This window comes from Chaetodon trifascialis, chromosome 19, assembly GCF_039877785.1.
Source record: "Chaetodon trifascialis isolate fChaTrf1 chromosome 19, fChaTrf1.hap1, whole genome shotgun sequence".
In the NCBI taxonomy this organism is placed as follows: domain Eukaryota; kingdom Metazoa; phylum Chordata; class Actinopteri; order Chaetodontiformes; family Chaetodontidae; genus Chaetodon; species Chaetodon trifascialis.
In genome coordinates, this window is record NC_092074.1 from 3,567,748 (window position 1) to 3,583,556 (window position 15,809).

The window sequence follows — 15,809 nt, forward strand, 5'->3', positions numbered from 1 at the left end:
TTAAGACCTTGAGTCAAGATTACTGTCTTCCTGTTGACAGTAAAGCTGCAGTGATTAGTTCATTAATCTATTATCTGATCAGGAAATTCACTGGCAACTATTTTGAGAACTGACTGATGATACTTTTTTTTGTCAAAATTCTAAACATGAGGATTTGCTGCTGTTCTCTGTTTTATATCACTGTAAACTGAACAGCATGTTTACTCTTAATACTGCCAATAATGTACTTGAGTATCAAAGAAGAGTAGAAGTACTGATGTTGTTGCTGCTCCGCTTGTTGGGTCTGTGCATCAGTGTTTGCTAGCGTCTGATTTTTTGTAGAAACGAGCCGTTCAGTGTGTCAGTTAAAGGGACAGTCCACCCAAACACAAAAGAGGTAAATAAATGAACCACTTCTGCATCGACCTCAGTGCAATGGAGAGGAGTGGAACTTTGTTTGTTTGCAGTACTCAGAGCATTGAAATGACAACGAATTGAAAAAAGTCCTCATTGCTCTGGAGAATTCACAGAACACACAGTCTGCTAACACACAGGGCTGCAACTAACGATGATTTGAATCACTGATGCATCTGTCTGTTTTCTCAATCAATTCACTAAATGTTTAGTCTGCTGTTGGAAACATTAGAAACTAATGAAAAATGTCCATCACAGTTTCCCCTAATCCAAAATTGTGTTTTCAGATGTCTTTGTGTTTTATCCAACCAGCAGTCCAAAACCCAAAAATGCTCAGTTTTACAATTAGATAAACCTGAGAAAAGCAACAGATCCTCACATCTGAAAAGCTGGGGCCAGAGAACTTTGGCTTTTTTCTCTTAAAATTAAAATGTATTGATAATACAAATAGTTGCATATTAATTTCTGTCAATCAACAAATCAATTCATTGTCTAATCGTTGCAGCTCTGCTGTCAGTAGTTTGTCTAAATCTAATCTTGACTCCAGGTATACTTACTCGCTTCTTTCAGAGCTTTCAGCCTCATCTCACTGTCCTCATTTGCTGAAAACTACAGTGCCCAGCTGTGTTGGGAAATTACGGAACACTTTTCAAGAAATGAAGCTATACACATATGAGTATTATTAATTTACATCTACACTCGGAACCAGTGGGTTCGCAGCTTGAGAGCCACAGGCAGCACTGACAGACAGACGAACACATTGTTGGTTGTTTGGGACTTTGCCTTAGATTTGTTGACAGTAAGACAAATATGACAAACACCAGACTGATCCTTTAGGTCCCTGAAATGAAAATACTCAAATACAAAATGTGAAAACAAAGGACCCGTGGTTCAGGACTGTGGTTTGGTGCACCAATGGAGTAAATTAATTTAATTAGCTTTGTAGTGGTGGAATTTGTTTGGGGGTTTTTTTTGTGAAAATATGTTTAGATAACACATATGGGTCCATTTGAATCACATTTTGTCCCAGTGGGAATCAGCCATTAATGACAGCAGTCAGTCCCACACTCTCACCATTAAATGATCCTGGACTGTGTAAGTGTCTCATTCAGTCAATATGAGCCATGTTTATTCAGTCATTACAAGTGATGTTGTTTATATAAAACCCTAAAAGCCCCTTTTAATTTCACCTTTGTTCACATGCACTAATGGTTGCAGGGACATAGGGTGGCTCTGGTCCCCTTAGCAGCGCGTAGCAACAACATTATGCAAAGAAGCGTTTCTAAAATCCAGTGTTAGCCAGAGCAATCACAGTCCTTATATTGATTCAGGAGCTAATAGACCATTTTAGAAGCAGTGCAATCTTACATTTTCTTGACCTTTCAGTTCTGACCTTGCAAGCCAATTTGAATATTGCGTGACTGTCACTATGGGCAACAAGATGATGCCTCTCTAAACTGAAAATATATTCCAAAGCATCTACATCTCATGGAGCCCGTTAGAACAGCAGCCTCAACACACGGCAGGTGTGAACGCAATAATCAGCTTCAGCTTTTTGTGGAACGTTCCAGCCTCAGAAGCCTGCACACACACATCATGTTAAAGTGGTTCAGTTGGCTGTGAGAAAAGAAAGATGGCAGTTACCCACATGTCATGTCATGAATTCAGCTTGAATGCACTTTGAATTTTCATACAGCAACAATATTGATGGCATATCATCCCAATCTCAAAGTGGTCACTTCTGAGGAAATGCACTAAATGTGAATACATGCTTTGAATGAAAGTGAAAGATTTGTTTCAGCCCTGAACTTAAAGCATCACTAAAGCACAGTCACCTGCTTACAAATGAACAGTTGAATTTTTAAGCAGTGAAAGACCCTTTGTTTCCTGTTTTATATTAGTCCTATTCCACTTTCTCTCAGTAACTGTTATCATTATATTGTCAGTATTTAAAATGATATTGGTAACAATTATGGGCTGATGGTATCAGCATCAGAATATCTTATTGATCCCAGAGGCGAAATTGTGTCAGTTGCAGTTGCTCCCATTGGATGACAGTAATAAAAGAGAAAAGACAATAAGGGATACCTCACAGAAGATGGAAAAGTATGTGGAAAATATGTACAAATATGTACAATATACTGCAATATGCATCAACCATAAATAATAAACAATATAAGACATTTTACTGCGTATGAATTCAAGTTTTCATCTGTAATCTGTGATTGCATCGTCTTGCTATGAGAGAACTGACTGAAGGGAAATTCAGTGTGTCATTATCCTGCATTCCACTTGTAGACACAGTTGCTGCTGTTCAGCAAAAGTTGCGTATTCTCAGTGTTTTGTTGTTATTGTGTGCTAACGCAGCACTGATTGTCAAATAAGGAAGCTCTGACCAAAATATAAACAGATTATATTGACTGCATGATGCTTGATGGACGTTTTATGTCTCTTCAGGTGGATTTTTGTGTACTATGGAAATGCAGTGAAGCTAAAATGGTTGTGGAAGTGGCTGGTAGTGAGGAAATTAAAGAGTCAACATATAAAATCATTAGTGAGGCTTAAAACTTCCAGCATGTCCACACACCTGTCATTTGTTTTTATGATCATGTACATTCCTCTAAAGACAGAGAGCTATTTAAACCTGTGATGATGGAAATCAAACATAGAACAATGGAAATAATTTGAATCAAACCTGTCCACTTCAGTCATACCAGGCTTTTATTTTTATGTTCAAAACCACATAAATGTCATTAGTCGTAAAGTTTATTGTTTGTACTGCAGCTCCAAATCTTTGGCCTGCATTAGTGATGATCACTGGTTTGTTGTTGGATTTGTTCATGCTCCAAAGCTACAATAATGGTTGTGAAACTGAGCAATACTCAGATGAAATTGCAGAGTGGCACACACAGTTGGATAGCCACAGAGCCTTTCTGACTTTATCTTATCTCCTTAGGTGAACATCACTCCATCCACCGTCACCGTGCGTCCTCCCGAGACAACTGCAAGTTCCTGTTGCTTAGTAATACTCTTCAGTGCTATGATTAAAGTGAGCTTCAAAGCTCTGAGCGCACTCATTACTCATTGCTGGCTGCATAATGAATCCCAGGGAGGCAGCTGATTAAGAACGCCGTCCTTTATAATCACAAGTCTGGAGCGAATCAAACTCAACTTGTCACTGGAAGAATCTGTACTTGTCCTGCTGCAAAGGGTCACAGAGGTCACTGCAGGTCTCTCCAGTCTGATATCTGCAGAAAAAAAGCAGCTGACCCTTTCTGGACGGGCGCTGTTTCCCCCATGACGGTGCTACGAGCTGCCAGCAACCTCATTTGCTTTGCTTTCATGTCTCAGTCCACACAGATTAACTTCTCTTTGATGCGTTTTTGGGCATCATTGAAGGTGGGCAGCTTTGAAAGGCGTTCTACGTCACATCAAATATTGACTTACAAACATATTCATTACACAAGCGACATAAAATGGGCTTTGCCAGCAGGCATCATATTAGACTGTGGCACATTTGTACCTGAACAGTTCTATTTAAAGGGACCCTGAGGAGTTTGTCTGGAAATGCAGATCTTTGCAGTGTTTCTCACCAGACCTCGTTGCTAGCCTGGTTCTTAGATCTGGTTCTGAATCCTCAACCACAGTTGATCAGTGATTCAAATTCTTCTGGTTTGTGCCCACTGAATGTTACTTTGGCTGGTTGGAGAAACAGCTGACTGATCAGAGCTTCAGAGGCAGGATTCAAAATCCAACAAAGCCAGCTCCATCCATCAAAGACAGAGACAGAAAAATGGTGTCAAGCATAGATGAGAATGACAAGTTGTGTTAACTTGACGGACTGACTTGTAAATTTCTTTGTTGTGAAAAACAGAGTTAACTGCTCCTAGCAACTGCTACCATGCTACCACAGCTCCCAGCTGTGTTGACTGAACATGACAGATGTGTCTCACTCCTGATTGGAGTGAGACACGCACGCGCACACACACGCACAATGTCTTACTCTTTCACGAGTATGTTCATTTGTTAGCTCACTACCACCACCAATTGTCAATCAGAAGCAGCAGCACAGCATAAAATCATAGGCAAGAATGTGTGTTTCATCAGCAGCATGCGTGTCCTTCCCTGTGCTCATGCCTGTACAGCACAAGAACAGGAAAAGCAACAAGGACTCACTCATTTCAGAACTGAAAAACAAAAAATGTAAATCAAATTTGAACCATTGCATTTGGGATTGTTAGAAAAGCACAGCTACCAGTCTGTCAGCCAACCTTTGTCATCACACAGTAAATGGATACCTGTCACACACATTGCATTGTACAGTATGCATCACAGGTACCTGCCAAGGTGGAAAAAAGGTTGCACCATGAGGTTCCCAACACTAGTCAGTCATGATGACTCGTAAGGTGCGACTGCATTGCTCATGTTATACATGATCAAGCAGCAAATGAATGGACTTTCTATTTCTGAGATGTCTTGCACTTACGTCCTGTCATAGTAATTCCTGTCTGAATCGGATATTCGGTTGAACTGCATTTCATTAATCCCTAAGAGAAATTATATTTGACACTTCTGGTCTGAATACATGTTAATATACTGAGAGAAGAAATGTCATCTTGTACAAGTTCTCACATTTGCCTCCTGAACCTTTCAAACAAAAAGGATGAACGCGGCGTTTGCTAATGAAGATCCTCTTCTCATTATTAAAATGAGTGTGTGGTAGTTACTCAAATGGCTTTTTGTGTAAATATGCAAGGTTACCAAGTGTGTGTGTGTGTGTGTGTGTGTGTGTGTGTGTGTGTGTGTGTGTGTGTGTGTGTGTGTGCCGCAGTCAAACTCATTGTGCTAAACAGTCACCAGGGTGCAGTGCTCACACACAAAGCCTTTCAAATGGATGTGTGGATTATACAGTGAGCTGATCCACAGGGTAACAGGCACAGTGTTTTGGGGGGGTCGGGGGTGGAATGAGGCTGTTGAATGTTTTAATTTTTCATTACTTTGAACACCACACACAGACTTCCATTCACCTTCATCGTATTGAGGTGGAGGCAGAAATTTCAGAGACAGATTCATCTCAGCCTGGTCAAATAAACCATCAGCATGGAGCCAGATCAGATATGTATTTCAGGATTTATAAATGACTCTTTCCACATCAATATTTTTCAATGCACACAGGAATAGTTTATAGAAATGTAAAACAAACCTACATAAAAATATCTTTTGTTTTAAATGAATGCAACAGAAATCCACAAATGTATATATTTAAAGGTATTTGCAATTTTCATCAAAGTACATATGTTGATACATTTATATACAGACTGCTGAACCTGCATTTACAAACCGCTTTTTGAGACTCCCCTGACATGGCTCAAGTCGCAAATGCATTTTTTCCAAAAGGGAATTCTCTGTGTGATGTCTGTGATGATGCATGGAAGGATGAGTCAGGGCCACTGACTGCTGGGGAGCCTCAGCAGGGAGTCTGGTAGCTCCTGAGTGATGACTCTCCTGTCAAGCATTGACAAGCATTCATAACTCAGATATGTTTAATAACTGAGTTAGCTAAAGCATGATCCCAGGTTGACTAGTATTATATAGGGAACGTCATCAACAAAAATGTATAAAGTACACATTGTGTAGTCTGTTTTGTGTTCGTTCAGCGGTTCTTTTTGACTCCTCCAGTAAACAGTGAACAGTAATCTTAGCCTTGTAGTTAACTTTCCAGTAACTGTCATTCCATGTAGCCTCTCACTGTGTAACACATAAAACGTTACAGCCTACATAACCAGTAAATGTCTACTTTGAGCTACTTACCTCACATACCTCCCATCTATCTGAAAGAGAGGAAATGTTCAAGCTGTGGTCCTATGTGGTCACATTTACTGTCTGTCGGTGGGTCCTAAACGCACAGCACCTCAGCACGAGCTGCCTGTTGGTCATGTGATTGGCTGTCAGAGCCCACTATACAGCAGGGTTTAGACCATGTTGAAGAGTAAAGGTGTTACGCCGAGTTGTGCAGATTGTGAATATCTGGTTAGATGTGTGGTAACGGTGAAGAGGTGAGGCCTTCCAGCCTTGAAAGTACAGCGTACACATTTACTTTGATTCAATTCACTCATGCTTTCTTTACAAGAAACACAACCAGAAGCAGACTGGTTGCTCCCTGGCATTTCTATTATCAGCTGCATTGCTGTGGACTTGACTGTGAAGCATATAACTGGCGGCCTGGGTTAAAGGTTAAAGCATGGAGAATGGAGGCTTGGAGAAAATCATTGTGTGGAGGGGTAACGCCTGAATGCACAGCGCGTGTATGTCGCCCTCGGGAAAGCACTCAGCAGAGACGATGACAGGAAGTGTAGTCCCTGGGTGGAAAAAGGACACAGGTGACACACTGGGAGGGGGATAATTAACGCAGAGCTTGCACAGAGGCATCACATAAACACACCGGGCTCCTAAATATGACACCTTATCTATGAAACGTAATGTATGTATTTACATGCACACAGCACTGCAAAGTTGATGCATTACATTGGTTACAGAATTACTTGGGAGCTTAAACTCATCATAATATAAGGGTATGTGAATCCAACAGCCTTGTTATAGGCTCATGTTAAAGCACAAATATGGATCATAAACAAGATGAAGTGCTTCCACCATGCCTCAGTATCCCAGCTTAGAGAAGCATGAGGTTACTCACATATTTAGGTATCCAGAATAACGAGTTATCAACATTCACATAAATGCATCCAGTGTTTTAGGAAGATGCACTGAGCGCACATGTAAGAAGATAAGCACTTGCCTGTTGCAAGCAGGTATTCTTTGTCCTGACCTTGAGAAGCTTTTTCAGCTCTATTATTCACACAAACAGCCAACACTTCACTCTAGTAAGCTTTAAAAGAAGGTACAAAATGTCTCTAACACCATGAACTAGGGGTGAAAACTGCATATTACAGCATGTCATTCCAAATATGATACATGTTCAGGAGACAGGACTTTTCCCCGAAGACATTTTCGCATGATGGCAGCAAAAGCACTGTTGTATATAATCAAATTAATAATGGCTGAATTCCATTTAGCTGCTTCCGTTTCAGGGTGCTGATATTGTTCATGGCTCACTGACACACTGTCCTGACTTACTGGACACTTAAATACACCAGAGCAGTTGTTAATGTTATTAGTGAAAGCTGTGATTTTCCTATTACAGGCATTTGAAAAGAACTGTTAGATATAAGATATGAGAATGTGTGTTTGAATAATTCACTGAATTCAATATCTGAAAGGATCAGTTTGTGAGATTTACACAAATAAATTAAAATTCACCAGTGGTTGCCCTGCAAAAAGTTTTATATGTGCAGGTTCTGAGATATCTATACATTTTTTGAACGAGGTCTCAAAACCTGAACAAAAAAAGCCTTTAACTCTGGGAATAGCCAAGCCCAGGACTTGCACAGATGAAGTCAGTTTAAATAAATATTTCTGTGTGCAGATATTATGGATAAAGGAGAAGCCAACGATTCCAATGATGTATCACGTAAACCAATGGCTGCCGCAGGCTTTTATAGCAGTTCATCTATCTTAGAATAAAAGAGCTTGGTCTGTACCAGCTCTATATGGAAAGTGTCCTGAGACAACTTCTGTTGTGATTTGGCGCTATACAAATAAAATTGAATTGAATTGAATTGAATTGAATTGAATATGGTCCATAAACCACAGAAAACATTTCATTTTTTCAGAAGAAACCCTCAATGAAAGCTAGCATCCACTTGGCTTGTGGACCAGGAGGTGACATCAGAACATGTATCGTCTCTGAGTATACATCTTCATGTCAGCTGCCATCAACGACCTCAACAAGGGCTGACTGATCCACAACAGATAAACAAAAAACACATTCAATGCAGTTTAACAAGGTAAGAAATGTCTATTTCTTTATTACATTCAACAGTACAGTACACTGAAATTGCACATTTTCACCAGATATAGCAGCATTCTGACTGGCAAATGGACTAATCAATAGGCACATCCAAAACATTTAAATAGAAATACACACCTTCAAATGTGTCATGGCCACATTCTGACCACATTCAAATTCCACTTAAGCTGTTAATTTACATGCCTCATAAAACACATTCTACGCAGCTAAAACACACCGTCCATTCCCCACGACGCGTCCTTCCAGTGGCAAGAAAAGACGTATGGCGTAAGTCAAACCAAGCAGCGCCTGTCTTCAGTACAATATTAAAGGAAAAATTCACCCGTTTATACTCTCACACAGTATGTGCCATTCAGCGCACTCCAGGAGTCAGAAAGCATTTTCATTGGCTTTTATAGTTTCCTTCATTTGATGACTTCACTTGAAAGCTTCTTTGATTACCCAGAATGCCATTGTATAGTGATAGCATAAGAGACAGCACAATTATTCAAGGTTGTATTTGTAGCAGGAAAGATCTTGTTGCTGCACTGCTTTCTGCTCTGCTCTTGAGCTGTGTGTCCAACTTAAATACCCTTTTTCACTGAAAGCAATGTGTTTCAAAAACTGTCAGTTATCAAAAGGTGGCATCAAATATTTGGACAGGACCTGACAGTTCCTGACTCATTTTGCCAATTTGACTGTATTTACATCAAAATCCTTTATGGCTGCTTGTGTTCATTTAACAAAAAAAGCATTATTCCAATATTGGAATGAAGACTCAGGTATTGTATCAGCACTAGTATCAACAGCTTTTGAACAATACTCAGCCCTGCTGCCAAAGCTGCTGTTGGTGGAGCGTCTCCACGTCTTCAATGAAGGAGTCTTTCCTGTATGGTTGTTTATCTACAAGAACTAAATCAAGGACAAGTGAACCTGTTGTTTGGTTTGCTATTTGACACTGAGACATCTTGATATACAATGACCTGAATGAAAGATTATTCACAGACTCAAAGGCAACTGGACTTCCAGTGTAAACTACAAGACAAGCTCCAATTTGAGAATCAAGATTCAAGTCTCAAAAATGAAGCATGATACGGCAGCTGCTTTCAGTACAGCCACCATCTCCTTTCAGAATGGGAAGCAAATGCCATAAACATCTTCCACATGATGAGTTCAGTTGCCTTTTACCAATTTGATATCCCACTGAGACCTACTGAGAGTGTTCATCCACACCCTAACTGCTGCTGAACTTCAGTGCAAAAAGGAAAAGTCAGATCTTTGTGTGAAACCTCTTCAGGGGGCTGCAGGGCTCCAGCAAGAAAATGCAAAGTCTTTCAGCAAAATCAGTGGCCCCTGACTCAACTCTCGCCAGAACACAGCTTCATCTGGAAAAGCACTGGCCAGTCAAACAGGCAGCACACAATGAAAGATTATTGGCATGAGAACAGTGAAATTCTACACTCTCCCTTGTAGCTGTTCAGACAGAGGAGAAAACGATTGCTGTGATCACTTTCCAGAGTATGGCCGGTTGACACACCTCGATAGATTTTCGTGCTGACTGCATCGTTTCTGTAGCACCATTATCAAAACGTGTAAAGTACCACAAACTGACCTTGAACTTCAGGTCAGATCCATTTGACTAGTACGATGAGTGTGGAGAACACCTGTTCATAATCAAATATTCTGAAGTCAAGGTTACCTTACTATTTCCAGAGCTTTCAACAATATCCCAAAGCCTGACCAGGGAGACGGATTACAATCTCCCCACCATACACAACCACAACTCACATCCCATGACTGAAGTTCTGTGTGCAGGTCACACCTGAGCAAGCTCCATTATCAATGAAGGCAGTGGCATACAATCAAATGCTGTAAGGGGACCTTGAGTTTAGAATGTTTTATCATGGACAGTATCTGACTTCCATCAACATCTTGCTGACCTAATGCTGTATGTTATTCAGGCAAAGTCCTTGTATAGTGGTTTGTATTTAGACATTTGACATTAGACACGCTTGGCTCTTCTGTGAAATGAAACAGGGGTTTTATAGAATGTAGTGTGTACATTCTTACCATAATGTATCAAAAAGTACTGTTTCACCAATAAATCTCAGGTATGGTATTGGAACTAGTACCAAACAACACCTAGCTCCATTCCAAAGGTGTAAAATCCTGTTTAATTATATTACAGACCACTGTGCACTGGTGTTTGGTATCTGATAAGCCTTAAAACTCATGAATGTTTGACACAAACTGGACTTCTTGGATTGCATTTCATTTTCTCACTGGTACCTGCTGCAACACGCCCACCAACAGCCTCTGGACTGTTTTCTTAATGCAGTGCTGTTTTATTTCTCAACATCTGCCAAGAGAAGTGTCCCACCAACCAACAAAAAAGGCCCAGAACTGCAAGATACATTATGTAAAGATGTGCTTTTAACAGTGTTGAAATGTTCGAGGGTGGATTTTTCCTTTAAACCACAGAGCGATGCTCTCCACACACGTATACTGCGCTCGGCTGTATGCGCCTCTTTGTGTTGCCTGGCAGCTGAGGAAGAAACTTGAAGTACTTGGGCATCAGATCAAGGCAGGCGTCGCGGAACTTCTTGATCCGCCAGTAGTAAATGAGAGGGTTGAGGGCTGACTTGAGGTAGCACAACCACAGGACCCATGTGCTAATTTGAAAAAAGCTGTCTTTATGGTAGAAGCTATCACTGAAGGTAGCTACCAGACTATAGGCAGTGAAGGGTGCCCAGCACACTGTAAACACAGAGAAAAGGATGAGGATGGTGGTGAAGGCACGGGTCTTGAAGCTCATGTCTATGTTCATTTGGAAGGGCCTCTGGAGGCTAAGCAGGCCCAGTTTACTGGCCTGGCTCAGGCAGATGCCATCTGGGTGGCTGTGGATGCGGATGGCGTTGTGGCGGATAGTGTTCAGGATCCCCATGAATGTGTAGAGCATGACCATGAATGGTATGAAGAAGAAGACTAGCATTAGTATCAATACATAGGCATGGTAACCAGCCTCAATGCTGTAGCCAAATACACACTGAGGGGCCCTGGGGGGGATCTGTAGTGGAGGGGAACCGACAGCCAGGGGAAAAGAGAAAATGAAAGTGAGTCCCCATGTGACCACGATGAGCACTTTCGCTCTCTGTGGGCTCAGCTTATCTTGCTTCTGGACAATTATAAGAAAACGATCTATGCTTATTATAAGCAGTATAGCCACACCCTCCATCACAAAGAACCAAAAGAGCATGGCCGAAACTCGACAGAAAGCGTTCCCGAAAATCCACTTGGTGGTCACAACGGTAACCAGAGCGAAGGGCATGTTCAGGATGGCCAGCATCATGTCTGCGAACGCCAGGCTGGCCAAGAGAATGTTGATGGCCGAACGCATGGCAGACCTCTGGTACACCATCAGGCACACAACCACGTTTCCCAAAAGAGCCAAAAGCAGGATGGCAACCATGATGAAGCAGAAGAAGACCTGCAGAGGTAGGCTGACACCTTGCAGGCTATCCAGGGCCTGCGCTGTAGGCGTGACCAGCTCTGGGGGTGACCGGGAGCCCAGGGAAACATTCGCCATGGAGATGTTCTCCATCGCCGTCTCTTGGAGAGGTTCAGCAGCCCGGTAACGAGGCAGCAGAGACTGGCGTGAATATCCCCTGCCTCTGGACGGGGAGCAGTGGTGGAGCGAACCGTTCTTCCCCAGGGTGAACAGGCATCTTCGCTGGTGAGCTCACACTAAACATGGTGCCATTGATGCAAGTATTCCCAGCTCAACACAACATGGCGGCGTCTTCATGGCTGTGAGATCCTAAGATGTACACAAAAATGTAGTGAGTCATAAGTAAATCAAGAAGGGCATGTGAAAGAGCATTACGAAAATCAGCATCAGTTCCTTCATAATCCCCCTTGGGCCTGTAACCCACTCAGGGTTATATGCCTGCACACCGCCAATACACACTGCCATCATCTCTCTCTAACCTGCAGCCGTTCAGGTTGAGACAAATTATAAGTTCTGACGCCTAAAAGCTCTTTAGTCTCCAGTCTTTAGATGCTAAAACTGCTTACAAATTGTGTGAATTTTCACTGCAGCCATTTCCAATTGATTTACATGCATACTATTTCCCTTACTTTAACAGAAACTAATCACAAATTGTTCAACTAACAGGTGTAATCAATGCATGACAGATTCAATTATAGCATTATGATTACAGATAAAAATGAACCATTCAGTCGGCACACTTAGGTCTTCCCTTTGTGTCTGCAGAGCTCGACAGCTCAGCACATCAGAGAAAGTATGCAGCCTGGACGAGATGTCATTTTAGACAGAGCTGCAGACTGGACGTCGCGCAGTGACGGTCCACAGCCAGAATACAGGCCAAACCTGCAACCTGTGCCCACTGACTACATCTGTTCATCAAGAAATAGTTCCTTCCTTAACTCCCACTAAAAAAAACTAATAGTCATTTTTCTATTCTGGTTTAAGTTTGGATTACACATAATAAAATGTATTAATTAGTGAGCTTTAGAGGATTTTGTATATTTTGCTGCTTCTCCCTGCCTCTGGTCTTTATGCTAAGCTAGGCTAGATACAGATCTTTTTTAATCACAGGAAAAAACAGATGTAGCGTGTTTCTCAAAATGCTGGACTACAATATAAATGAAAGAAGGACACAAACGAGCATGTGATGGGAAAACATTTGTCTAAAAATCCCTTCCGTTTGGCTGAAATGTGATAAGAAATCCTGTCCTCTTCCTGTAACCAACAGTCACCGCTCTACTGGGGACAAGTCAAATACTGCAATAAAAGCCCTTATCGCTTGTGTAAACACTGGACACTGTTATTTCAGACTACCTGGTATAATTTACAATGGCTGAGCAGCAAACCACACAGAATAAATATATGTAGAAAGTAGTCCATAAGTGCTTAAAATGATTAACTTTTACATAAATTCAGCTTTTTTTTGGGGTGGGGGGGGTCTTGTGTGTGGGCGTAAAAATCAAGCAAATACAATTACAGGCAATTATTATGAGAAGGGTCCATGTAAGGCTTTCATGTGGCCCTGTGAGGACACAGGTTGGATGCTGCTTTGATATCAGTGGATGCAGCCAGTCAACAGACAGTGCTATCACGTCACCAAGACAGTGAAGAGAGAAAAGGCTGCTGGAAGGAGATAAACAGGCAGGCAGACTGCTTCATTCATGTGGTGATGACAAGCCGATTGTCTGCTGCAGTTCCCCACTGCTTCATCACAATGAAGACCTGCTGAATAAGAAGCTGGTTGAATTTTGGCCTACTTGCTGCTTCACTGTATTCACATCGACACAAAGTGTGTTTTCTAAGGACGCGGCCACGTGGATCACAACACCAAGCAGGCAGAGCAGCAGTCTGCGTCTACAGGGAAGGTAATGCCACATCTCCTTTTCTTCCTTTTGGGGCGGAGTGACCTAAAATGTTAAAATAGCCACTTCAGCCTCCAAGCAATCAAGTAAACCTGCAGTAAAAAGGGATTAGCGGGTACTTGGTGTTCTGAAAGACTGGATATTGTTCAAATATTGAATGTGGCAAAACAAATGTGAATTGCTGAGAGGATATGCTGAGAGCTTTTCAGCCACATCTCATAACCTTTAATCATTAGGAAGTATACTTAGGAGGCAAAGGCTGTGCTGGAATCCCGCCAAGCTAGAGCACGATGGTAAGATTCACCAGTCACCTTATTTACTTCAGGTGATATTAATAAACACTGATGATGCTTCTGTGGGAAAAAAGCCTCACGCTTACTATGCCTGTCTCTCTAAATAACATGATTACAACAGATTCTAAAATGTAGTATCAGTGGAATGATGTGCATTTGTAATATAAGACACAAGGTTCAAACTGCCACAATGAAAATCTCATAGGAGTCGAGTCTTTGAATTTAAAATTAAAAGAGTTAAAGCGAAGCATGACTTGGGTTCTTCTGTTGTCTTATCAGTTTACTGCTGTTGTTCTCTTTGCTAACGCAAACTGGACAAAACCAAAAGGCGGAAAATAATAAAATCAAAACCACTTGAGATGTTTTAAACATTCTGGATGAAAGAAAGTTGCTGATAACAAAAACAAAGCTGTTTGCTGAGTAACACCAGCTTTGAGGCAGTGAACAGAGAAATGTCTGAATTTATTTAAACAACCTACACATCAGTTCACGTTTGTTCAGTTATCTTGTTGAAAAAGTCTCAGTCCAACTGAGTCCTTGAGGTTTCCTTCACCTTTAACAGCACTGAATTCAAAGCATTGATGTATTTGAATTATTAATCTTGATTTTTGCTGTTGAAATTTCAGACAGCCAACATCACTTGATTTTTACACTTACCTTACATTTTTGAACCAAAAATGAATGTATTGCAGTCATGATACACTGTTTTGTTTTGTTTTGTTTTGTTTTGTTTTGTTTTTTTGCTTGTTTGTTTGTTGTGTTTATTTTTGGTTACAAAGCATTTAGATAGTGTTGAAGCATTACATTTGTGGACCTTCTTCAACATGACTTAAATCCTGTTTTTGTTCACGTTACCTTCTGGAAATTTCAAAAGGGGAATTACATAAATTCCCAAATTTGATCCAGATTCAGTAACTTTAACATCTGATTGTCAGCAGTGATCCAAGCCTCAGCTCCAGTCTCTGAGCAGTTCAACCTCTGACTGATCGATCTGAGATGAGCTCAGGTGTCCTGAAAATGGACCAAATGTCGTGAAAATCCGTGGCAGATAGAATCACTTTCACTGCTTGGACCTGAAAAACAGAGATGAGACAAAGCCAGCAGCTCGCTGTCTTTCTGTCCTGACTCTGAACGCCTCCTCTTTGAGCTCTTCTGCCACCAAAATTTTGGTGGTTGAGACGACAAACGGATTCATGGAGAGCTCCATCTCTGCGGAAGACGACAGCGGATACTGTTCGTAACACAGCGCCCACACAGACGAGCTAATGTCGGCTTTCAGCAAACATGTATGACATGATATGTGAGTTGTGCTGGCCGAGCCTGCGTGGGTTCACACGGCTTCCTTTGGTCTTACCTGCTTCGTTCTCCCATGTTGGAGCTCAGCAGCGGGTGAAATGAGAAGCTCAGTCCTCCAAATGGTGCATCCCGCCGCCCAAAATGCTTTCTCCTCCTCGTTGAAGCCAAAACAGTTCTTGTACGAAGCAAAGTAGGGCCAGAGATGCCTTTTCAGACTGTAGGCCCCACAGCTGGGTGGTTTTCATCAACAGTGCGACAGCTGGTGATGCCAGAACCTTCACACCCGGAGCCGGAGAGGAGGAAAACCCGCACTTGATTCGTCTCGTTTTGCTTCCAGGCGAGCGCGAGAGAGACGGAACACTGATTATCCTCGTTTGTAGACAGTCGGTAAATCTAAAAGTCGCGTTTTCCGGCTTACTTTTTCATCCTTTTCCTTCAAACAAATGTGCGGCCGACCTTCTAGCATCAAATGTATCAGGCTCTGTACTGTATGTAGCCCAAATTACCACTAC

At 41.6% G+C, this 15,809-nt stretch overlaps 1 protein-coding gene across 1 annotated transcript; it reads right to left on the bottom strand.

The window, feature by feature from the left end:
* Nucleotides 1-8,285: 8,285 nt before the first annotated feature.
* gpr63 (G protein-coupled receptor 63) lies at nt 8,286-15,809 on the bottom strand. The gene is made up of 2 exons (XM_070988148.1): nt 15,356-15,809; nt 8,286-12,116 (listed from the first exon to the last, which is right to left on the bottom strand). The coding sequence occupies exon 2, from the start codon at nt 11,898-11,900 to the stop codon at nt 10,770-10,772; it is 1,131 nt and encodes a 376-aa protein (XP_070844249.1). The 5' UTR covers nt 11,901-12,116; nt 15,356-15,809; the 3' UTR covers nt 8,286-10,769.